Source organism: Gopherus flavomarginatus, chromosome 5 (assembly GCF_025201925.1).
Source record: "Gopherus flavomarginatus isolate rGopFla2 chromosome 5, rGopFla2.mat.asm, whole genome shotgun sequence".
Lineage (NCBI taxonomy): Eukaryota > Metazoa > Chordata > Testudines > Testudinidae > Gopherus > Gopherus flavomarginatus.
The window spans coordinates 54967651-54992834 of NC_066621.1; the positions used below are offsets into that span (position 1 = coordinate 54967651).

Sequence of the window (25184 nt, forward strand, 5' to 3'; positions counted from 1 at the left end):
GTATGCGCCAGAAGGCAGTATTTCCCCAGACTATTTTTTCCCTTGAAAGAGCAATGCCCTTGGATTTCTGTAGGGTAGTTAGGTCTCCTTTAGAATTCCAGCATTTCTTGTAAGCTACTTTCACTATTGCAAATGCATTTAAGTACTTGAGTGCAGTATTCAGACACATAAAATAAATCTTAGAATAGGCAAATGAAACAGGTATTGTGTGCTGAATGAAATGTACTCTATAGACTGATCCAGACAGCTGTTTTTAATAAAATAAAATCAAATATGAAATGTACAATACATTACAAAACACAGCATTGTAAACTCCTTGGGACAGGGACTATCTCATACTCTGCTCTGCACAAGGCTGAGCACACTGTCCAAGCTCAACAAACAACAACAATGGTAACATCATAAGCTAAATCCTGCTCTTGGTTACACCTGTTCTACCTCAGTGAAGTTAGTGAGAGCAAAACTTTGCCCTTATGCATTTATCAATACTAGTCCTATCCATTTTTTTTTTTTTAAATCCTGAACATGAATTTTAGGTAGCCTAATCACCCATTGTATGCCTAGCGCATTCTTAATCATATCCAACAGCTGACTGTGCAGTCATGGAGCATAGTTCCAAACAGTTCAAAATCTCAATGACGTTAATCTCTATTGAGGACATCCCAGGTAACTAGTAGTACTCAAATGTGTAATATTACAAGGGATACATTTGTGATTTCAAATCAATCTGCTCTTGGAAAATACGTATCACTTGTCTTTTATTGTCATTCTTCATGCTGCATGACACCTGCTGTACCTTTCTTTTTGTGCACAAAGAGTCTGATCCTGCTGACCTTATTCAGACAAAGCTCTTTTTGATTCCAGTAGGATTTTGCCTGAGTTGGGACTGCAGGGTTGGGCCCACAAGCAGTCGGTGCTGTCTCACGTAAAGTTGTTTTCCTTCAAGAAGGCAACAAGATACAATTCCATTTAAAATAGCTTGTAACAACTAGTTGTTCTGACAAGTTCCTTTGAAGTCAGTCACATTTTTAACAGCATTTCCTTTTCCTCAATTTAATGTGTATACACAGAAGTTATTCGCCATCGGGGTAAGCTAGATAAAATGAGACAATCAACCAAATTTGTAGGAGAAGGGAGATCTTCCAGGGATTAGTTGTCTGGTTTGCAAGAGACGTATCAACAAATTAGGTTAGAGTGCTTTACACAGGAATTGTGGCAGGTTTATAAAACAGAAAGACACATTTCACATATTAATTTCTCCCCTTTACATTTGATTTATATCAAAATATGTTGGAGGGGAGGGTTCCCTATAGTATTTCAGTTTCTTATTTACTTGGCATAGTTCTTTTTATGCTGTTACTTCAGACATGTCAGAACAGTATGTCCATTTTTATTTATATGAAGAGCTACATTTAACTATATGTGTGATGGGCTTTGGGTTTTCATTTCTGTGCATAAGATGTATCAATTTTGAAAATAACAATGTCCTGTTCTGCCATCCTCTTGATGAATAGTAACTTACTTCATGAGTAATGCTGCTGAAACCAGTGTTACTACTCAATGTGAGTAAAGGTGGCAGAACTGGGCACCAGCAACTTAAGACCTATAAATAATTATCTTAAAAATTCTTAACATAAGTATGAGATCTTTCTTTGTGAACATGCTCTCTGTGCTCCCCTCCCCCGCAACAGCCTAAATATTATTTTTGTTGTCCAGATGCCATAGTCACAGAAGGTGGAGAAAATTTTAGCCAGGGGCAAAGACAGCTGTTCTGCTTAGCACGGGCATTTGTGCGGAAGACAAGTATCTTCATCATGGATGAAGCCACAGCATCTATTGACATGGCAACAGTGAGTTCAGAGTTTCAAGTTTTTTTATATGGCACATAATTTTTCAGATAGGGTAGCCACACTATTGTTAGTAACCAGAGATGAAACTTATGTAAAATATTTCTACTTAATATTGTGTGAACACAAGTTTTCTTGCAAGTGTGTTTACAAGCGGGCTCCATCATAGACATTGACCATATATGAGAGTCACTGTTAACTAGTCTGACAAATCTATCTTACTAGGGGTTGATAGTCCCTCACTATATACTAAATTGAAGCATTGGTGCAAATGTTTTTGTATTGACAGTTCAGTTTCCTAAAGTAAATAAGTCCTTCAGAGGCTTAGCTATGATGATCAGTTGAGGACAAACTTGGCTGGTAATGTTATGCCTCCTCCAACTTGTACTAGCCAAGCATATCAAGTTTCTTGGTGAATGCTTCAGCATGATGGAGAAAACAAGTGATGAAGTTTTCTCCCTGCAGGGGGCTGAAAGTAAGGTCAAGTAAATAAATAAGAAATAAAAAAGACCTGTTAGATCACTGCATCTATTCTCCTGCAAGTGCAAGCTAGAGTCCCTAGTAGAAGATAAACTGCACACTAGTACTGCCCTGGCTGGTCTTAGCCAAAAACAATAGAATATTCTAAGCTGATTTGTTCCCAGTTACGTTAAACTCTGTTATCAAAGACTGTCATAAGGTATGTTGAGATCCTCAGAAGGAAGGCAGTACATAAGTGCAGAAAATTATTGTAGTGGTTTATTAGAATAAATAAAAATCTTTAGTACCAGTTGATGTAAGTTACTGTTGTGTAGAGCCTTGAGACTGTGGTGCTGAGAGCCAAGGTTGCAGTTACCCACAGGCCAGTTAAAACACATTTTGAATTTTGATGTATTAAACAAGCAGTACATTCACTGGGGCACGAGAACCCTGGGAACAGTTAATATGAAGATAACTATTCTAATGATGTTGCCTTGCTGAGCTTGGCACGCACCAATACATTCATAAACAGCAATGGGTGAACATGCTGTGAGGACAGCTAAGTATTTTAAGACTGTCTTAAAGACCTCCTTTGCTGTTGTACCGGCCAGGTACATCTAGCAAAACACACCTCCAGTGCTGTCAACTGTATCAAGTATATCGTAACGTTCCATTGCTTTCAGCGGGACAGAAAGAATGCACAGCACGAATACCAGAATGGAGCAGGACTGGCAGCAAAGTGAATATTCCTTTGCAACAACATGATTTAAAACATAGTCCTCAACTTTAAAACAGACATAGTGATATGTCCCTTCTTTGTAAAGTGCCTTGGGGTCAGTAAAGGAAAAGTGCTATGTAAGAGCTAACTAAGTAGTAGTATCAAAATTCAATAAGTTGGGGTTGCTCACAGAATTCGGCCCATTCTGGATGATCTTTCTAGAATACCCTAATTTAGCATGCTATTAATTTCTCATATTTTTATTGTTATTAAAAAAAAACTTAGTATTGTTTGACACTTGTTTTTATTTTTATGCCCATCACTGTAGAATCTGTTATTTTAAAATAATAATTGTTTTTCCTTTATGTAGGAGAACATTCTTCAGAAAGTTGTAATGACTGCGTTTGCAGACCGTACTGTGGTAACCATAGCAGTAAGTACACTCTATGTGGCTTCTTCAGATGCCTGAAATGTAAAACAATGCATCATGTACTTTGTTAATTTCTCTGATTCTCTAGTCTGTTGCTTTCTAATATGGCACTTATTTAATTAAAAATTACATTTATTTTCCATTTAAACCATTTAGAAAGTAGTTCATATATTTGTATTTTAAATATTTAACACATAATCCTGAAATGTGTTTAACAATAGTAATTACCATTGACTTCAAAGGACCATATATAAGGATATTGTGTATTTTCTGTGACATTCATTTTAGGCCAAATTCAACTGTGGTTTAACTCCACTATCTTCAGTGGGAATTGTACATGCCTATCTGGGAATAAAATTTGGCCCTTATTAAGCCATCATACAGTTTAATTTAAGAACAAAAATGACAATAGAGCTTTACTGTTGGATAGTAGTAATTAGTTGTTGGATAAGTTAAATAAGCATTTTAGCAACTTTAAATATATTATTTGGTTTTATTGTTAAATATATCAAATTTATTAGCATATGTATTTTAAAATGATTAGAAATTATCTCAAACAGTAATAACTAGAATTAGTTAATAAAGAGAAGATTTTGAACTGAACCAAAGAAATGTACTTGACAGTCACGTCATTATTGATAAATATCTTTCAATCCTTTATTTTCTAAAAATAAATGGGTCTTTGGGCAATGAAATAAGAGGTTATTATATATTTTAAAAATGTTAAAGCTATATTATGATTGACATTTTATGCAAACAAAAGTCAGGAAATTCATAGTTAGAGTTACTGTAGAAATCATAACTTGGCCTTCTTGCATGTATGTAATATTACGTATTAGTGTACACAGTGTTATTTTATACACATTGAATGTGGTTAATATATAATTGCTGCAGGAATCTTAATTTAGAATTTCATGACTTCTCTTCATTAACATTTTTAGGTAGTGTTGCACTGAGTTTTTTGCATTTGAGTTCCTTGTTTTGTTTGTTTGGGGATGTGTGGAGGGAAGGTTTTTTGGTTGTGTTTGTCTTTTTTTAAAGTTGCCAGTGCGCACACATTTTTATTAGTCTCTGGGTTCTATAACAGGTTTTAAAATATACAATTCATACACAAATATTTTTAAATAAACCCAGTTTACTACAACCCCAGTTGTAAATGTAATCTCAGCAGCTGCATTTGCTTTAGAAACACAGTCATCCTAATAAAGATGAAGTGATAAATTGTAGGAAAAGGGCCATATTTGTCTAATCCGTATTTAGCAATATCAAAATACAGTAAAAGTGCATCTGTAGCCCTGACTCTGCAGGTGATTCCATGCGTGCAGATTCCCAGGCTTGCACAGAGCTCCATTGACTATGCATGGGTTACAGGGATCCACACCCATGGAGTCAGTTTCAGGATTAGGGCCTAAATATATATCTACATAACTGGCATAGTAATGAGCTTTCACTAAATGGAATTAAGTCATCTCCATCAAGCTTGAACTTTGATAGGAATACTGATTTCTAGAATTTCTGATTTCTGTCTTATCTTGCACAGTTATAATCAATACACTGAACTTGTGTTTCATTTGTTTACTTTTCAGCACAGGGTACACACTATTCTGAATGCAGACTTAGTCATTGTAATGAAGAGAGGGGTTATTTTGGAGTATGATAAGCCTGAGGTTCTTTTGGAGCAAGAAGACAGTGTGTTTGCTTCTTTTGTACAAGCCGATAAATAATAAGATAAAGTGAAGCCTTTCAAAGTGCAATTGTATTACTCATTTTCTAATTATGTAAATTACCTGTAAATAAAATACTGATTATTTCATAATAAAATACTGAGTTTTTCCATTCTTGAAATAACCTGAGTGGGTCTCTGTTATCTGTTAATGAATTATCCATGTGCCTTTCCTTTTTGTTTGCTGGATTATTTTGGTACTAAGGACCAGTGAATTGGGTGATTTGAGATGAATACATAGCTGAAATGTGGCACAATGTACTGCAAATATGAACAACTGACACAGGATTTGTTTTATTACTAACAATGGAACCTCTGCTGATAGTATTTCATTACTGCATTTTTTTTTCCTGAGAATAGCAGGTGCAACTCTAAGGAAATTGCTCTCTCTCCATATTTAAAGCAATAACCACTTAGTCTCAAAAGTTGCAATTCCAGCTCCCTATTAAGTAATAGAGTTCTGGAGACTAAAGTGGATTGGGGATAGAAAGAGATACATTACAGCCTTAAGGTGTCAAGTGTTCATGCCTGGAGCCCTGATGAAATATTTTCCTATCTCTAATATACATTGAAACAACGCAATTTCAACTCTGCTCTTTCTCTGCCATCACAAAGATCAGGGTGGGATAGGTGCTCTGCAGAAAATACGACAAAATATGCAATAGTACAATAAAAGTGGTTGAAAGCAATAGAACTGCTGGTGCCTCACAGTTTGGGTGTGGAGGGACACTTGAGATCTATAATTCATGGGGGGAGAAGTTATATTTGCTTTTTTTCTCAGGATCCAATTATCTAATACACCCCCACAATGATACTTTGTACAGTAATTCACTCTTGTAACTGGACCATTTGTTGTGTCATAGATGATGCTAAGTTTATCCCTATTCTGTATACGACAAAGTACTTACTTAGACAGCAGCAGGTAAGAGGTGCATCAAAGGTTGTTTTGTTTTTTTTTCTAAAGTATTGATTTCCTTAGTCTACCACTCTCTGAGGCTATTAATAATTCCCTTTCTTTCTTCATACAGTATACTGTTACTTGTTGATTCTGATCATGTCCCCTTAGCCTCTTCTTTACCACATTGCATCCTGTTAGCATCCTCAGTCACAACCCATGTCCCTTATTCTCACTCAAGCTATCTAATTTCAGCCTGTATTGAGCTGTACTATCTAGAAATGTGGCCAAAATCTTCAATACAAAGACCCCTCCCAAACATTGGAGAAGTTCAGAATCTGCCCAGGATTTTGATCTAAACTTCAGAGCTGCCCTCTCAGCCCTTCTGCCACTCCTGTTCCCATAATGGGTCAAAGCAAAACCATGGGCCCGAACTATGGGATGTTTGAAATCTAGATCTGAATTTTGAGATTCAGCCTCATCTCTAGTGTTGTTAATTAGCAAGATGAGCTCTGAAAGACCTTGAAACCATCTCTTTACTCACACAAATAGATGGAGTGAGCCCAGGACACCTAGAGAATAGAATTCCTTTTCTCTTGACCTCTTCTGAGTACATTCAAGAGCTGTATTGGGTGCATCTTCTGTGAGATCATGTGCTTTGCTGATGTTCCCCATTTGCTATCATTAATACTATATTGATTAGAGAGGGCCATAAACTAAAACCCCAGCTCCCATCACTCCGTTTTTCCAGTCTATTCTACATAATTTCTCATTCTGTTCTTATCACAGTAGTACCTGAGCACCCTACAGTAATGAATTAAGTGGTGTTACTGACATCTGGCATGTGTAGTTTGTTCTTTCTCTCATTCTCTCACCAGGCAGAGAATTGTGTATGCAGTGGAGTGTTTAGTTCTGGCAGGGTTTTGGTCCTTGTGTAACCCACACACCTTCTGGGTGTTTTGTTCTGTCCCAACTAGTGGCACTGAGATCACTTAGAGAAAAAGAGAGAAAGCAATTAATAAGTCTGCTCTACAGCGTTGGCAGTAGTATGCAACAGTACAGTAAAAGGGGTTGAAAGCAATAAAACTGCTGATGTCTGACAGTTTGGGTGTGGAGGGATGCTTGAGATCTATAATTCATGGGGGGAGTAGTTATCACTCACTCATGCCCATCACCCCAATCGGGGTATGGGCCGCCAACAACAGATCTCCAGAGTCCTCTATCCTGGGCCATTCGTTCTAACTGGTTCCAGGTATAGCCCATTTTTTTGCTATCAGCCTGAAGGTCACATCGCCAGGTGTTTCTTGGACGGTCTCTTTTCCGCTTGCCTTAGGGGTTCCACCGCAGTGCCTGTCTGGTGATGTTAGTTGGCTGCTTGCGTAGTGTATGTCCTATCCAACCCCACCTTCTCCTTCTGATTTCTTCCTCCTCGCTAATGCCTAATAGGGTCAGGTTGTTGCTCCTCATCTCTGCTGCAACCTGCGCCGTCTTTCCTGACTCGTACATGGTCCTCACATTCCATGTGCCTATGGTAATCCTCCTGGTTGCAAGAAGGGTAATCGGTTTAGTGGCTTCCTGACGGCTTTTACCACCCAGCGTCATGCATCTTCGAATTGAAGACCCTTCTTTTTCCAGGGTAAAAGTCTCTGTTGTCTCTATTTTTGGCGTTTCTGTAGCAGGTTGATTTTTTTACGGGGTGGAGTTGCTAGCCCCACGCCCAACCCTCCTCCTTTATCCTGACTTGGGACAGGCAGATGGCCCCAAAGGACCTCTCTGGCGGAGTTGGAGTAGTTATATCTGCATTTTTTCTCAGGATCCAGTTATCTAATACACCCCCACAATGATACTTTGTACAGTAACAGAGGGGTAGCCATGTTAGTCTGGATCTGTAAAAGCAGCAAAGAATCCTGTGGCACCTTATAGACTAACAGACGTTTTGGAGCATGAGCTTTCGTGGGTGAATACCCACTTCATCAGATGCATGTAGTGGAAATTTCCAAGGGCAAGTATATATATATGCAAGCAAGCTAGAGATAATGAAGTAGTTCAATCAGGGAGGATGAGGCCCTGTTCTAGCAGCTGAGGTGTGAAAACCAAGGGAGGAGAAACTGGTTTTGTAGCTGGCAAGCCATTCACAGTCTTTGTTTAATCCTGAGCTGATGGTGTCAAATTTGCAGATGAACTGAAGCTCAGCAGTTTCTCTTTGAAGTCTGGTCCTCAAGTTTGTTTGCTGCAGGATGGCCACCTTAAGGTCTGCTATAGTGTGGCCAGGGAGGTTGAAGTGTTCTCCTACAGATTTTTGTATATTGCCATTCCTAATATCTGATTTGTGTCCATTTATCCTTTTCCGTAGAGACTGTCCAGTTTGGCCGATGTACATAGCAGAGGGGCATTGCTGGCATATGATGGCGTATATTAAATATATGTATATTACCTCATTATCTCTAGCTTGCTTGCATATATATACCTGCCCCTGGAAATTTCCACTACATGCATCTGACGCAGTGGGTATTCACCCACGAAAGCTCATGCTCCAAAATGTCTGTTAGTCTATAAGGTGCCACAGGATTCTTTGCTGCTTTTGTACAGTAATTCACTCTTGGTTGGTGCTGTACCAGTTGGCTTTTAGCTCATGCGGTAGAGCAGGGGTCCCCAATGCGGTGCCAGTGGGCACCATGGTGCCCGCTGGGGCATCTACGTGCACCTGTGTACTGGCCGGCAGATGAGCATCCGCCAAAATGCCTCCGACAAGCTGCATCATCCAGAGGTGTTGCCGCCGAAATGCCGCCAATTTTTGTTGGCATTTAGGCAGCGACGCCTCTGGATGATGATGCTTGTCAGCAGTATTTTGGTGGCGACACCTATTGACGTTGCCGCTTGTCGGTGGCATTTTGGTGGATTCTCGGCCACCGCCATGGTCCTCCGTGGCTCAGCGTCTGGCACCTGCCAGACGAAAAAGGTTGGGGACCACTGCAGTAGAGGCTCATGCACTAAGCTCCAGAGGTCCCAGGTTCAATCCCACCCACTGGCAACCAGGGTCTGTTGGCATTACGCTTGCAGTAGCCAGTGTTGCTGAGGAGATGTGCTTCAAGGTTTGATACTAGTTGGAGTTTCCCAAAAACTGTTGGCTTCATGCCCATGTACACTTCATTGCTATAGTCCAGATAAGAGGTGATGGAGTGTATAATAACCAATGCAAGGTCATCACCTGCTGGGATGGGATGGTAGAAAGCAGAATCTAGCTGGGAAGCACAAGGGCTGACTGCTTCAGGAGTGGGCAGGACAGCCAATCAGAAGAGATTTCTTTGTAGACTGATAGCTTTTTCTAATAAAAGGGTCAGAAACCCACAGTCTACAGGGGGAAACCATACTGTTCACAGATCTGTGAGTGCCTGAACCAAGTTCTGAGAGACTGTGGAGCCCAATAATTGCCATTTGGATGGGGAATTGAAACATCCTCCAGGCAGAAAGAGGTGGTTTTAGTTTATAAATTCTGTGGCTGCACCTTATTTGTTTCATCTGCTTTGTTGAAGTAGCAGCCCACATCACAAGTTTCAATTCACCACTGCTATGCTGCCCAGTAACAAGACTTGGAACAGTTAGGCAAATCCATAGGATTGCCAGCCACCTGTAAGGAGGGAGACTTTAGGCTAAATAAGCCCGTTCAGGCACTAACTGTTCATCATACTAATGATAAAGGCCCTTGAGTTTTTAAAGGGCCATAGAACCACTACAGCTTTCCTGTCAAAATGCTGAAGATTGTTCCAGTGCTCCCAACCACCCCCTTCCCAGAGGCAGGCCAGGCTTGTGATAAAATAACAATACATAATGCATGCTTTTTCCAAACATTAGTTAATCCTCAAAACATCCCTATGAGGCAGGTAAACATGTACTGCTATGCCCCTGTCATAGTATAATTCCCAAATCTGGACCTTAGCGTCCAAAATATGGGTACTAACATGAATTCCCCTAAGCTTAATTACCAGCTTAGATCTGATAGGCTGCCACCAATCAGGATTCTGAGTACCTGATAAACTCTGGTCTCCTCAAACCTTCCCTGGGGACCCCAAGACCCAAATTCCATGAGTCTCACAACAAAGGGAAATAAACCATTCCCTCCCCACTCTTTACCTCCTCCCAGATCTCCAGCAGAAATACACTTTAAAATACTTTCACCCAAATACACATTAAAACTCTACCAGCCAGATACACAGTTGCAAATACAGAAAAACAATTAAAAAGACTAAACTGTCTTTCTACTTTTGTACTTACAAAATTGGAACAGAAGATTAGAGAGCCTGTAGGTATGTGTGGTCACTCTCAGAGCCTAGAGAGAACAAAGCAAAACCCAAAAACTACAAACAAAGGCTTCCCTCCACCGGGATTTGAAAGTTTCTTGTCTCCTGATTGGTCCTCTGGTCAGGTGTTACAGGTCACTGTTGGTTAACCCTTTACAGGTGAAAGAGACATTAACCCTTAGCTATCTGTTTATGACACGCCCCCTAAATTGCAGACAGTGGGGAACCTCACTGGCGGTGATTTCTTCCTAGAACTTTAGAATAAACAGATTAATACAACACATGCACCTTTACATATACTACTAAGTATGTAAACTACAAGACTTTCTACATTTCAAGGACAAAGTTCAACCAGTGGATTCTGGGAAACTTTCATGAGAGAGTGCATCAGCTATTTTGTTAGAAGCTCCTGAAATGTGTTGAATTTCAAAATTAAAATCTTGGAGAGCTAAACTCCATCGAAGCAGTTTTTTGTTGTTCCCCTTGGCAGTATGAAGCCACTTTAGCGCAGCATGGTCGGTTTGTAGCTGGACCTGCCGTCCCCAAACGTATGGGCGTAGCTTTTCCAGGGCATATATAATGGCGTAGCATTCCTTTTCACTGACTGACCAGTGACTTTCCCTCTCAGACAGTTTCTTGCTGAGAAACACGAAAGGATGAAAGTTGTGATCCGGTCCTTCCTGCATGAGAACTGCTCCTATACCATGCTCAGATGCATCTGTGGTTACTAGGAATGGTTTGTCAAAGTCCGGGGCCCTTAGCACAGGGTCAGACATGAGCGTGGCCTTAAGCTGGGTAAAGGCCTTCTGACACTTATCAATCCACTTAACTGCATTGAGCTGGGTTTTTTTGGTCAGGTCGGTCAGTGGGGCAGCGATTTGGCTGTAGTGTGGTACAAATTGCCTGTAATACCCGGCCAAGCCTAAGAAGGATTGGACCTGTTTCTTGAACTTTGGGACAGGCCACTTATGGATAGCATCCAGCTTGGCCTGTAGGGCTTTATGGTTCCTCAACCCACCTGGTGTCCCAGGTAAGTCACTCTGTTTTGGCCTATTTGACACTTTTTGGCCTTAACAGTTAGTCCTGCCTGCCTGATGTGCTCAAAGACTTTTTTTAGGTGTTCTAGGTGTTCATAGACTCATAGACTCTAGGACTGGAAGGGACCTCGAGAGGTCATCGAATCCAGTCCCCTGCCCTCATGGCAGGACCAAATACTGTCTAGACCATCCCTAATAGACATTTATCTAACCTACTCTTAAATATCTCCAGAGATGGAGATTCCACAACTTCCCTGGGCAATCTATTCCAGTGTTTAACTACCCTGACAGTTAGGAACTTTTTCCTAATGTCCAACCTAAATCTCCCTTGCTGCAGTTTAAGCCCATTGCTTCTTGTTCTATCATTGGAGGCTAAGGTGAACAAGTTTTCTCCCTCCTCCTGATGACACCCTTTTAGATACCTGAAAACTGCTATCATGTCCCCTCTCAGTCTTCTCTTTTCCAAACTAAACAAACCCAATTCCTTCAGCCTTCCTTCATAGGTCATGTTCTCAAGACCTTTAATCATTCTCGTTGCTCTTCTCTGGACCCTCTCCAGTTTCTCCACATCTTTCTTGAAATGCGGTGCCCAGAACTGGACAGAATACTCCAGTTGAGGCCTAACCAGCGCAGAGTAAAGCGGAAGAATGACTTCTTGTGTCTTGTTTACAACACACCTGTTAATGCATCTCAGAATCACATTTGCTTTTTTTGCAACAGTATCACACTGTTGACTCATATTAAGCTTGTGGTCCACTATGACCCCTAGATCTCTTTCTGCCATACTCCTTCCTACACAGTCTCCTCCCATTCTGTATGTGTGAAACTGATTGTTCCTTCCTAAGTGGAGCACTTTGCATTTATCTTTATTGAACTTCATCCTGTTTACCTCAGACCATTTCTCCAATTTGTCCAGATCATTTTGAATTTTGACCCTGTCCTCCAGAGCAGTTGCAATCCCTCCCAGTTTGGTATCGTCCGCAAACTTAATAAGCGTACTTTCTATGCCAACATCTAAATCATTGATGAAGATATTGAACAGAGCCGGTCCCAAAACAGACCCCTGAGGAACCCCACTTGTTATACCTTTCCAGCAGGATTGGGAGCCATTAATAACTACTCTCTGAGTACGGTTATCCAGCCAGTTATGCACCCACCTTATAGTAGCCCCATCTAAATTGTACTTTCCTAGTTTATCTATAAGAATATCATGTGAGACCATATCAAATGCCTTACTAAAGTCTAGGTATATCACATCCACCGCTTCTCCCTTATCCACAAGGCTCGTTATCCTATCAAAGAATGCTATCAGATTAGTTTGACACGATTTGTTCTTTACAAATCCATGCTGGCTATTCCCTATCACCTTAACACCTTCCAAGTGTTTGCAGATGATTTCTTTAATTTTCTGCTCCATTATCTTCCCTGGCACAGAAGTTAAACTAACTGGTCTGTAGTTTCCTGGGTTGTTTTTATTTCCCTTTTTATAGATGGGCACTATATTTGCCCCCTTCCAGTCTTCTGGAATCTCCCCTGTCTCCCATGATTTCCCAAAGATAATAGCTAGAGGCTCAGATACCTCCTCTATTAACTCCTTGAGTATTCTAGGATGCATTTCATCAGGCCCTGGTGACTTGCAGGCATCTCACTTTTCTAAGTGATATTTTACTTGCTCTTTTTTTATTTTATCTTCTAAACCTACCCTCTTCCCGTAAGCATTCACTATATTAGACATTCCTTCAGACTTCTCAGTGAAGACCGAAACAAAGAAGTCATTAAGCATCTCTGCCATTTCCAAGTCTCCCGTTACTGTTTCCCCCTCCTCACTGAGCAGTAGACCTACCCTGTCCTTGGTCTTCCTCTTGCTTCTAATGTATTGATAAAAAGTCTTCTTGTTTCCCTTTATTCCCATAGCTAGTTTGAGCTCATTTTGTGCCTTTGCCTTTCTAATCTTGCCTCTGCATTCCTGTGTTATTTGCCTATATTCGTCCTTTGTAATCTGACCTAGTTTCCATTTTTTATATGACGCCTTTTTATTTTGTAGGTCACGCAAGATCTCGTGGTTAAGCCAAGGTGGTCTTTTGCCACATTTTCTATCTTTCCTAACCATCGGAATAGCTTGCTTTTGGGCCCTTAATAGCGTCCCTTTGAAAAACTGCCAACTCTCCTCAGTTGTTTTTCCCCTCAGTCTTGATTCCCATGGGACCTTACCTATCAGCTCTCTGAGCTTACCAAAATCCACCTTCCTGAAATCCATTGTCTCTATTTTGCTGTACTCCCTTCTACCCTTCCTTAGAATTGCAAACTCTATTATTTCATGATCACTTTCACCCAAGCTTCCTTCTACTTTCAAATTCTCAATGAGTTCTTCCCTATTTGTTAAAATCAAGTCTAGAACAGCTTCCCCCCTAGTAGCTTTTTCAACTTTCTGAAATAAAAAGTTGTCTGCAATGCAGTCCAGGAAGTTATTGGATAGTCTGTGCCTCACGGTGTTATTTTCCCAACATATATCTGGATAGTTGAAGTCCCCCATCACCACCAAATCTTGGGCTTTGGATGATTTTGTTAGTTGTTTGAAAAAAGCCTCATCCACCTCTTCCACCTGATTAGGTGGCCTGTAGTAGACTCCCAGCACGACATCACCCGTGTTTTTTACCCCTTTTAGCCTAACCCAGAGACTCTCAACACTCCCATCTCCTATGTCCATCTCTACCTCAGTCCAAGTGTGTACATTTTTAATATATAAGGCAACACCTCCTCCCTTTTTCCCCTGTCTATCCTTCCTGAGCAAACTATACCCATCCACATCAACATTCCAGTCGTGTGTATTACCCCACCAAGTTTCAGTAATGCCAACAATGTCATAGTTGTATTTATTTATTAGCACTTCCAGTTCTTCCTGCTTATTACCCATACTTCTTGCATTTGTATATAGGCATCTAAGATACTGGTTTGATATTGCCTCCCAGCTTTGCCCTGACCCTCCTTTCTCTCTGCCATTATAGCCCATGCTCTCTCCTGTTTCCAACTCATCTCCCAGGTCTTGTTCCCCACTTACCTGTGGGCTTTGCTCACCTGTCCCCGTCGAACCTAGTTTAAAGCCCTCCTTACTAGGTTAGCCAGTCTGTGCGCAAATAAGGCCTTTCCCCTCCTCGAAAGGTGAACACCATCTGTGCCTAGCAGTCCTTCCTCGAATAGCATCCCGTGGTCGAGGAAGCCAAAGCCCTCCTGGCAACACCATCTTCGCAGCCAGGCATTCACCTCCACGATGCATCTGTCTCTGCCCGGGCCCCTACCTTCGACAGGAAGAATCGAAGAGAATACCACCTGCGCTCCAAACTCCTTAACCCGTACTCCCAGAGCCCTGTAGTCACTCTTGATCTGCTCAGTGTCACACCTCACAGTATCATTTGTGCCCACATGGATGAGTAGCATGGGGTAGTAGTCAGAAGGCCGGATAATCTTCGACAATGCCTCTGTAACATCTCGGATACGGGCCCCTGGCAGGCAGCATACCTCTCGGGATGAACGGTCAGGGCGACAGATGGGTGTCTCCGTCCCCCTCAGCAGAGAGTCTCCAACCACCACTACCCTACGTTTCTTATTATCAGTGGTGGCAGCAGACCTCCCAGCCTTAGGGGTACAAGGCTTCGCCTCCTTAACTGTTGGGGGTGATTCCTTCTCTCCTGTATCAAGAAGAGCATAACCATTATCTATTACCACAGCAGGAGGGTTCGCAGCAGGGGTGGAGCACTGCCTGCTGCCAGAAGTAACCAGCTGGCTGTGTCCACCCTAAGCCATCTCCTCCTCCACTGGTGTGTCAGTAGTCCTGTGATCTGGGACAGCTACGTCAGCTGTCTCCACATGGATACTGTCCAGGAATTGCTCATGGATATGGATGTTCCTCAGCCTAGCCACCTCCTCCTGTAGCTCTCCCACCTGCTGCCTGAGAGATTCCACCAGTAGGCACCTTTCACATTGGATACCACCCCCAGCCTGGATATCAGTAAATGGAGATTGCAAATTACAGTTTTTGCAAGCCCACACCAGAATCTGGGTAAAAGCATCCATGCTTTGGTGCTCTGTCTGGCTACAGGCGCAGGTGGAGGAGACAGAAGCAGTGCTGGCACAGGTGTTGCGGGTCCTCCTCACCATTGTAAGCCTCTCTCTGTCAAACTCTCTCAAATTCCCATCTGCAGCTCCCAGTCTACTCTGCTCTGCTTTAAACAGAAAGGTTTAGGATGGGGCTTGGTTTATAGGTTCAGGGGACCAATGGGCCAGGAGTCAGAAAAAATGGCCACATCATCGAGGTAGGCAACCGCATATTCTCCCAGTCCTGCTAGTAGACCATCTACCAGCCTCTGGAAGGTGGCGGGTGCATTTCGCAGCCCGAAAGGAAGTACATTAAATTCATACACCCCCACATGGATGATGAATGCTGACCTTTCCTTGGCAGGTTCATCAAGCGGTACTTGCCAGTACCCCTTGGTTAAGTCTAATGTAGATATGAATTGGGCACGTCCCAACTTTTCCAATAGCTCATCGGTCCGTGGCATTGGATAGTTGTCTGGACGAGTTACCGCATTTAGCTTACAGTAGTCCACGCAAAAGCGTATTTCCCCATCTGGTTTGGGTACCAGAACCACTGGAGATGCCCATGCACTGGTAGATGAGCGGCTTATACCCACCTGTAGCATGTTTTGGATTTCCCGTTCTATAGCAGCTTGGGCATGAGGAGACACCCGGTAGGGTGGGGTTCTAACTGGGTGAGCATTACCTGTGTCGATGGACTGGTATGCCCGTTCAGTCCGTCCTGGGGTGGCTCAGAACAATGGGGCGAAGCTAGTGCACAGCTCCTTGATTTGTTGCCACTGCAGACGTTCTAGAGTTGTGGAGAGGTTCACCTCTTCCACGCCACCGTCAGTTTTTCCTTCGTAGTAGACACCTTCAGGCCACTCAGCGTCATCTCCTCCCTGGACTGTAAACTGACAAACCTGTAAATCTCTGGAATAAAAGGGCTTGAGAGAATTAACATGGTAAACTCTGGGCTTTAGGGAGGAATTTGGAAATGCTATGAGGTAGTTAACAGCTCCCAGGTGCTTTTGGACCGTTAATGGCCCTTCCCATGATGCTTCCATTCTATGGGCCTGTTGCACCTTCAAGACCATAACCTGGTCTCCTACCTTGAAGGAACGCTCTCTGGTATGTTTGTCATACCAGGCCTTTTTTTCTTTTTGAGCATCCTTTAGGTTTTCTTTAGCAAGGGCTAAAGAGTGTCGGAGGGTGTTTTGTAGGTTGCTTACAAAGTCCAGAATGTTAGTTCCTGGAGAAGGCGTAAACCTCTCCCATTGCTGCTTCACCAACTGTAATGGCCCCTTAACCTCGTGACCATACACAAGTTCAAACGGTGAAAACTCTAAACTGGCATGTGGTACAGCCCTGTAGGCAAAAAGTAACTGCTGCAACACTAGGTGCCAGTCATTGGAGTGTTCATTGATGAATTTACGTATCATGGCCCCCAAAGTTCCATTAAACCTTTCCACCAGGCCATTGGTTTGATAGTGGTACGGGGTGGCAACCAAGTGGTTCACCCCATGAGTTTCCCACAGTTCTTTCATGGTCCCTGCCAGGAAATTAGATCCTGAATCTATAAGGATGTCGGAGGGCCAACCTACCCTGGCAAAAATGTCTGTTAGGGCCTGGCACACAGTGTTAGCCCTGGTGTTGCCTAGAGCTACTGCTTCCGGCCATCGGGTAGCAAAGTCCACGAAAGTCAGTACGTACTGCTTTCCTCTGGGTGTCTTTTTTGGGAAAGGACCCAGAATATCCACAGCTACTCACTGAAATGGGACCTCAATTATGGGGAGTGGCTGGAGAGGGGCCTTGACCTGGTCTTGGGGCTTTCCCACTCTTTGGCATACCTCATAAGACCGGACATACTTGGCAACGTCCTTGCCCATCCCCTCCCAGTGGAAGGATTTCCCCAACTGGTCTTTGGTTCTGTTCACCCCAGCATGGCCACTAGGATGATCATGGGCTAAGCTTAAAAGCTTTTCCCAGTACTTAGCTGCAACCTCCAACTGTTTTTGTGGATGCCAGTCTTCCTGGTGTCCACCAGAAAGAGTCTTCTTGTATAAAAGTCCTTGTTCTACAACAAACCAGGATCGATTAGAAGAGCTGAGAGGCGGTGGGGTACTCCGTGCCGCCGCCCAAGCTTTCTGAAAGCTGTCATCTGCTTTCTGCTCAGTCTGGAACTGTTCCCTTGAAGCTGGAGACACCCGTTCTTTCTTAGACTGTGGACTTGGGCTTGGTCCCTCTGGAAGCGATGTAGGTGATGGGGTTGTTTCCGTTGCTGGTGAGCCGCTCTCCGCTGGTGCACTAGGGGGTATTTCAGGCTCTGGCTGAGCCTCTTGGGTGTGGTTGTCTGTTGCATCTGCCAGTTCAGGCTCGCTGGCGCCCTCTGGCGTTGGGGTTGAAGATGGGTTTGCAAGCACTGTCGTCAGTGCTGGCAAGGGTTCTGGTGCTGGCTGCTTTTCCAGTTCCTGGTCTGGGACTGGAGGCACTGTGGCTGTTTCCGTTGTTGGCATGGTATCTGGGTCCACTACCTCTGTCTGGGTCTCTTGTAACACAGACAGGGCCCCTGTGGATGGCTCAGGAACAGGAATGGGTCTGGAAGCTTGCCTGGTTTGGCTACGTGTAACCATTCCCACTCTCTTGGCCCGCTTTACCTGGTTGGCCAAATCTTCCCCCAGTAGCATGGGGATGGAATAATTGTCATAGACTGCAAAAGTCCACATTCCTGACCAGCCTTTGTACTGGACAGGTAGTTTAGCTGTAGGCAAGTCTACAGCTTGTGACATGAAGGGCTAAATTGTCACTTGGGCCTTTGGCTTTATGAATTTGGGGTCGACGAAGGATTGGTGGATAGCTGACACTTGTGCCCCCATGTCTCTCCACGCGGTAACCTGCTTTCCACCCACTCTCAAAATTTCCCTTCGCTCTAAGTGTATTTGAGAGGCATCTGGGCCTGGGGATCCTTGGGGTGATGGTGGTGTAATGAACTGCATTCGGTTGGGGTTCTTTGGGCAGTTGGCCTTTATATGTCCCAGTTCATTACACTTAAAGCATCTTCCAGCTGACTGGTCACTGGGTCGAGGTGGATTACTGGAGACTGGTGAGGTGGAAGAATAGGGCATCTGTGGCTTTCCTTGGGTTGTCGGTGGGGTCTTGTGCTGCCCTCGGTTATAGGGTTTATTGTCGGTGTGCCCCCTGGGGTATTCGCTCCCCTTGACAGTAGGTTTTTTCTTTTCTGCCACTTCCATCCATTTGGCTCCAATCTCCTCCGTCTCGATTATCGTTTTGGGTTTCCCATCTCAGATGTACCTCTCTATTTCCTCAGGAACACCATCTAAGAACTGCTCCATTTGTATCAGGAGGTGCAGCTCGTCCAGATTGTTAACCTTTGTTTCTGATATCCAGGCCTCATAATTCTTTGCAATGTGGTAGGCGTGTCGGGGGAATGACACAACTGGGTTCCATTTTAGGTTCTGAACCGCCGACGGGCATGTTCAGGTGTTATCCCCATTCTGTATCTGGCCTTGGTTTGAAAAAGTTTATAATCGTTCATGTTCTCCTTAGGCATTTCAGCCACCACCTCTGCTAAGGGTCCACTGAGATGTGGCCTCAGTTCTACCATGTACTGGTCTTCAGAGATGCTGTACCCAAGGCAGGCCCTTTCAAAATTTTCTAAGAAGGCCTCAGTGTCATCAGTTGCCTTGTAGTTGGGAAATTTCTTGTGATGTGGAATAATCATTGGCGCAGGGTTTTTAGGACTGGCTGGAGCATCCTGCCTGGCCTGCACCAAGTCCATTTCATGCTTTCTCTCTTTTTCCCTCTCTTCACTCTGTTTTTGTTGTTTTTCCAGTTTTTGGTGGTGTTTCTCCCTCTCTTGTTGGTGGGCTGCATCTTTGGCTGCTTGCTCTCTCTTGTAGGCTCTCTCTTTGATTTTGTCTTCTCTTTCTCTCAGCTCCACCTCTTTTTCTCTTATTTCTATTTCTTTTTGTTTTCTTTCCATGTCTCGCTTGTGGTCAGCGTCTCTGATGTGTTCCTCTGCATCCGGTCTTGCCAGATCCTGTTTCAGGTCCTTGGTAGTCATGGTTCCTGCTTTCTTGTGTTGGGGTGCCCTCTGGTGTTTTACTGCCTGAACTGCTGCTTCTTTGTTGCCTAGCAACAGTGCCTTTCTAACTTTTTCTAAGTAGCCTTCCCTGATAAAACTAGAACAAAAAAAACCCCCTTCATTAGCATATGTGTTCTGCTGGTGTAGTTGACTCACAGCTGGAGTTCTATTGTTTAACAAAAGACCCTTGTTAAACCTTAATGGCCCTTGCCTGAGGCAATCTCTATGCACAGCCAGAACGGAGCAAGGAAAAAAAATTCTCTGGCTGTAGGTTTAAAAAAAAACAACCCTTCACTCTGCTTACAAGCAGCTAGCACAGAAAAAAAAATTAATAATCTTACTGGCTTTTGGATTCTTATCTTTCCCACCTCTGCCACCATGTCATAGTATAATTCCCCAATCTGGACATTAGCGTCCGAAATATGGGTACTAGCATGAATTCCCCTAAGCTTAATTACCAGCTTAGATCTGATAGGCTGCCACCAATCAGGATTCTGAGTACCTGATAAACTCTGGTCTCCCCAAACCTTCCCTGGGGACCCCAAGACCCAAATTCCTTGAGTTTCACAACAAAGGGAAATAAACCATTCCCTCCCCTCTCTTTAACTCCTCCCAGATCTTTCCCACCCTGGGTACACTAGGAGATCACCGTGATTCAATTCCTTGAATCATCACATAGAGAGGAATGATACCTTCCCCCAGAGGCAATCCAGATTCAAGCTCCATGAATCTAAAACAAAGGGATTCCACCCTGCCCCCCACCCTTTTCCTTCCCTGTTAAGTACAGACTCAATTCCCTTGAGCCTCAACAAGGGGGAAAAAAATCAGGCAGGTCTTAAAAGCAAAACTTTTAATAAAAAGAAAGAAAAAATAAAAGGTCTATCTCTGCAATTTAGATGGTAAAAAGTTACAGGGTCTTTCAGCTTATAGACAGTAGAAAGAAAGCTTTCTCCAGCAGAAATACAATTTAAAATACTTTCACCCAAATACACATTAAAACTCTACCAGCCAGATACACAGTTGCAAATACAGAAAAACAATTAAAAAGACTAAACTGTCTTTCTACTTTTGTACTTACAAAATTGGAACAGAAGATTAGAGAGCCTGTAGGTATGTGTGGTCACTCTCAGAGCCTAGAGAGAACAAAGCAAAACCCCAAAACTACAAACAAAGGCTTCCCTCCACCGGGATTTAAAAGTATCTTGTCTCCTGATTGGTCCTCTGGTCAGGTGTTGCAGGTCACTGTTGGTTAACCCTTTACAGGTGAAAGACATTAACCCTTAGCTATCTGTTTATGACAGCCCCTCATAAAGATGGGTAACTGAGGGTCAGAAAGGCTGTTACTTGCCTAATACAAGTGAGTGAAAAGCCAGGTGTAAAATATAGTTCATTGTCTCCAAGGCCTCCATGTGTTCAACTCACTATCACATTGTCTCTCTAGTTTGCTGTGACTTTTATCAATAAGTGATACGTGCATATGGACTACCCTTTATCAAGGGCACTGACACCCACTGTAATCAACCTGTTTATTTAATTGCTAGACGACTACCCATCCTTACTCCTCCTCTTCCCTGATATAAAGAAGCAGTCTTTTGAGAATACACAAACTTCTAAACATTCTCAACATAAATGAGTCAGTAGAAGGCTGCCGTCAATTTTATTCTGGTATTGTCTTCAAGTAACTTCTGCTGCACATCCTTGTCATCTTCTTCCCTGGTGGGGAATTCACAGAATTTGGGAAATCTGACATATCTGGGGAAATCCAGACTGAGTAGTGCACTAGAGTGTCATTTTCAAAAGATTGTTTTCTGCAACCAGCCATCTCAAATTTATCATGAGACATTTTTCATGCACTAATTATTCTCTTCCAGTGCCTCAGTGGGGAGCAGGAAAACCTGAAGTCCATCCTGAGCAAACAGTCGTCTATCCGTAAATGCGTCCCAGTGACCGTACATCCCAAAGCCCTCCTTATAACACCACTCCCTGAGCCATCTGTTGATCGCCATAATCTTGTCACTCCTTCGTCGCCCCGCTCTAGGAACCGGCAGAATCCCACTGAAGATCACCTGAGCCTCGATGTCTTTAAGCCTCTTCCCCAGTCTGACATAGTCCTCCTTGATACAGTCCAGTGAGTAACTAGCTGTGTCGTTCGTTCCCACATGAAGGATAATCAACGGATTTTTTCCCGCTCCCGCTAAGATCGTATTCAGGCAAGTCTACGTGATTGGAGACTCTCTACTGAGAAGAGTAGACAGGCCTGTAACTAGACCTGATCGGGAGAACAGAAGAGTGTGCTGTCTGCCGGGGGCTAAGATACAGGATGTGGACTTGAGCCTGAATACGATCTTAGCGGGAGCGGGAAAAAATCCGTTGATTATCCTTCATGTGGGAACGAACGACACAGCTAGTTACTCACTGGACTGTATCAAGGAGGACTATGTCAGACTGGGGAAGAGGCTTAAAGACATCGAGGCTCAGGTGATCTTCAGTGGGATTCTGCCGGTTCCTAGAGCGGGGCGACGAAGGAGTGACAAGATTATGGCGATCAACAGATGGCTCAGGGAGTGGTGTTATAAGGAGGGCTTTGGGATGTACGGTCACTGGGACGCATTTACGGATAGACGACTGTTTGCTCAGGATGGACTTCATCTCAGCAAGGAGGGAAATAGAATTCTAGGATGGAGGCTAGCCGACCTCATCAAGAGGGCTTTAAACTAGAAAGTTGGGGGAGATGGTTGGGAAATGTTCGGGAGATCTCCACGCCAGAACATAACCTGGAGAGGGAAGTAAACAAAGTGAGCGGGGATACCCTTGCGGCCCCAAGATTTGATCCAAGGAGGAATAGTGGAGTAGAAACCAGAGTAACGGGTGATGCTGGTGGTAGAAAGTTTGTGCACGACGGGGGAAAGAATGTCACTGACGCCAAACGCCGAAAATTAAAAGGTTTGTACACTAATGCGAGGAGCCTAGGTAACAAGATGGAGGAACTGGAGTTACTCGTGCAGGAAGTGAAGCCGGATATTATAGGGATTACCGAAACCTGGTGGAATAGTACTCATGACTGGAGCACGGGTATTGAAGGCTATGTGCTGTTCAGAAAAGACAGGAAGAAAGGCAAAGGTGGGGGAGTAGCCTTGTACATCAATGATGAAATTAAATGTAGCGAAATAAGATGCGATGGAATGGATAAGACAGAGTCCGTCTGGGCAAAAATCACGCTGGGTAAAAAAGCAACTAGAGCTTCCCCTGAGATAGTGCTTGGGGTGTGCTACAGACCGCCGGGATCGGATTGGGATATGGATAGAGACCTCTTTAATGTCTTTAATGAAGTAAACACAAAGGGGAAATGTGTGATTATGGGGGACTTCAACTTCCCGGATATAGACTGGAGGACGAGTACTTGCACGAATAATAGGGGTCAGATTTTTCTGGATGTGATAGCGGATGGATTTCTTCATCAAGTAGTTGAAGCACCTACGAGAGGGGATGCCATTTTAGACTTGGTGTTGGTGAGCAGTGAGGACCTCGTAGAAGAAATGGTAGGGGACAACCTTGGTTCGAGTGATCATGAGCTGATTCAGTTCAAACTAGATGGAAGGATAAACAAAGGTAGATCGGCGATTAGGGTTTTTGACTTCTCGAGGGCTAATTTTAAAGAGTTAAGGAAATTAGTTAGGGAAGTGGACTGGACAGAGGAATTAGTGGATTTAAATGTGGAGGAGGCCTGGAATTACTTTAAGTCACAGCTGCGGAGACTGTCGGAAGTCTGCATCCCGAGAAAGGGGAAAAGAACCATGGGCAGGAGTTGTAGGCCAAACTGGATGAGCAAGCAACTCAGAGAGGGGATTAGACAAAAGCAGAAAGCTTACAGGGAGTGGAAGGAAGGCAGGATCAGTAAAGAAAGCTACCTTGCTGAGGTCAGAACATGTAGGGATAAAGTGAGGAAGGCTAAAAGCCACATTGAACTGGAACTTGCAAAGGGAATCAAAACCAATAGTAAAAGGTTCTACAGCCACATAAATAAGAAGAAAACAAAGAAAGAAGAAGTGGGGCCGCTATACACTGTGGATGGAATGGAGGTTAAGGATAACCTAGGCATGGCCCAACATCTAAACAAGTACTTTGCCTCAGTTTTTAATAAGACTAGTGAGGAACCTTGCGATGATGGAGGGATGATAAACGGGAATGTGGATATGGAAGTGGATATTACTGCAACTGAGGTAGAGGCCGTACTTGAACAGCTCGATGGGACGAAGTCGGAGGGCCCGGACAATCTCCACCCGAGGATATTAAAGGAACTGGCACGTGAAATTGCGAGCCCGTTAGCGAGAATTTTTAAGCAATTGATAAACTCGGGGGTTGTGCCGTATGACTGGAGGATTGCTAATGTAGTTCCTATTTTTAAGAAAGGGAATAAGAGTGATCCGGGTAATTATAGGCCTGTTAGCTTGACGTCTGTAGTATGTAAGGTCTTGGAAAAAATTTTAAGGGAGAAAGTAGTTAAGGACATTGAGGTCAATGGTAATTGTGACGAATTGCAACACGGATTTACTAAAGGTAGAGCGTGCCAAACCAATCTGATCTCCTTCTTTGAGAAGGTGACGGATTACTTAGATAAAGGAAATGCGGTAGATATAATTTACCTAGATTTCAGTAAGGCGTTCGACACGGTTCCACACACGGAGCTGTTAGTTAAATTGGAAAAGCTGGGAGTGAATATGAAAGTTGTAAGGTGGATAAGGAACTGGTTAAAGGGGAGACTCCAGAGGGTCGTATTGAAAGGTGAACTGTCAGGCTGGAAGGAGGTCACCAGTGGAGTCCCTCAAGGATCGGTTTTGGGACCGATCTTATTTAACCTTTTTATTACTGACCTTGGCACAAAGAGCGGGAATGTGCTAATAAAGTTTGCGGATGACACGAAGCTGGGGGGTATTGCTAACACGGAGAAGGACAGGGATACTATTCAGGAAGATCTGAACCACCTTGTAAACTGGAGTAATAGAAATAGGATGAAATACAATAGTGAAAAGTGCAAGGTCATGCATTTAGGAATTAATAATAAGAATTTTGGATATACGTTGGGGGCGCATCAGTTGGAAGCGAGGGAGGAAGAGAAGGACCTTGGGGTACTGGTTGATAGCAGGATGACTATGAGTCGCCAATGTGATACGGCTGTTAAAAAAGCAAATGCGATTTTGGGATGCATCAGGCGGGGTATTTCCTGCAAGGATAAGGATGTGTTAGTACCGTTGTATACGGCGTTGGTGAGACCCCATCTGGAATACTGTGTGCAGTTCTGGTGTCCCATGTTCAAGAAGGATGAATTCAAACTGGAACAGGTTCAGAGACGGGCTACAAGGATGATCCGAGGAATGGAAAAACTGCCTTATGAAAGGAGACTCAAAGAGCTTGGCTTGTTTAGCCTGGCCAAAAGAAGGCTGAGGGGGGATATGCTCGCCCTATATAAATATATCAAGGGGGTTAACGTTAGGGAGGGAGAGGAATTATTTAAGTTTAGTACTAATGTAGCCACGAGGACGAATGGGTATAGACTGGATATTAGGAAGTTTAGACTTGAAATTAGACGAAGGTTTCTGACCA

The 25184-nt window shown here is 43.4% G+C and overlaps 1 protein-coding gene across 7 annotated transcripts in view; it reads left to right on the forward strand.

Moving 5' to 3' along the window:
• Window positions 1-5236, forward strand: part of ABCC8 (ATP binding cassette subfamily C member 8) — a 141912-nt gene extending 136676 nt beyond the window's left edge. For all 7 annotated transcript variants that reach the window (XM_050955789.1, XM_050955790.1, XM_050955793.1 and 4 more), the window contains 3 exons: window positions 1717-1850; window positions 3395-3457; window positions 5041-5236. In XM_050955789.1, coding sequence (XP_050811746.1) covers window positions 1717-1850; window positions 3395-3457; window positions 5041-5178 — 335 coding nt within the window. In that variant the 3' untranslated portion in view covers window positions 5179-5236. The remainder of the gene's footprint in view (window positions 1-1716; window positions 1851-3394; window positions 3458-5040) is intronic.
• Window positions 5237-25184: the final 19948 nt, after the last annotated feature.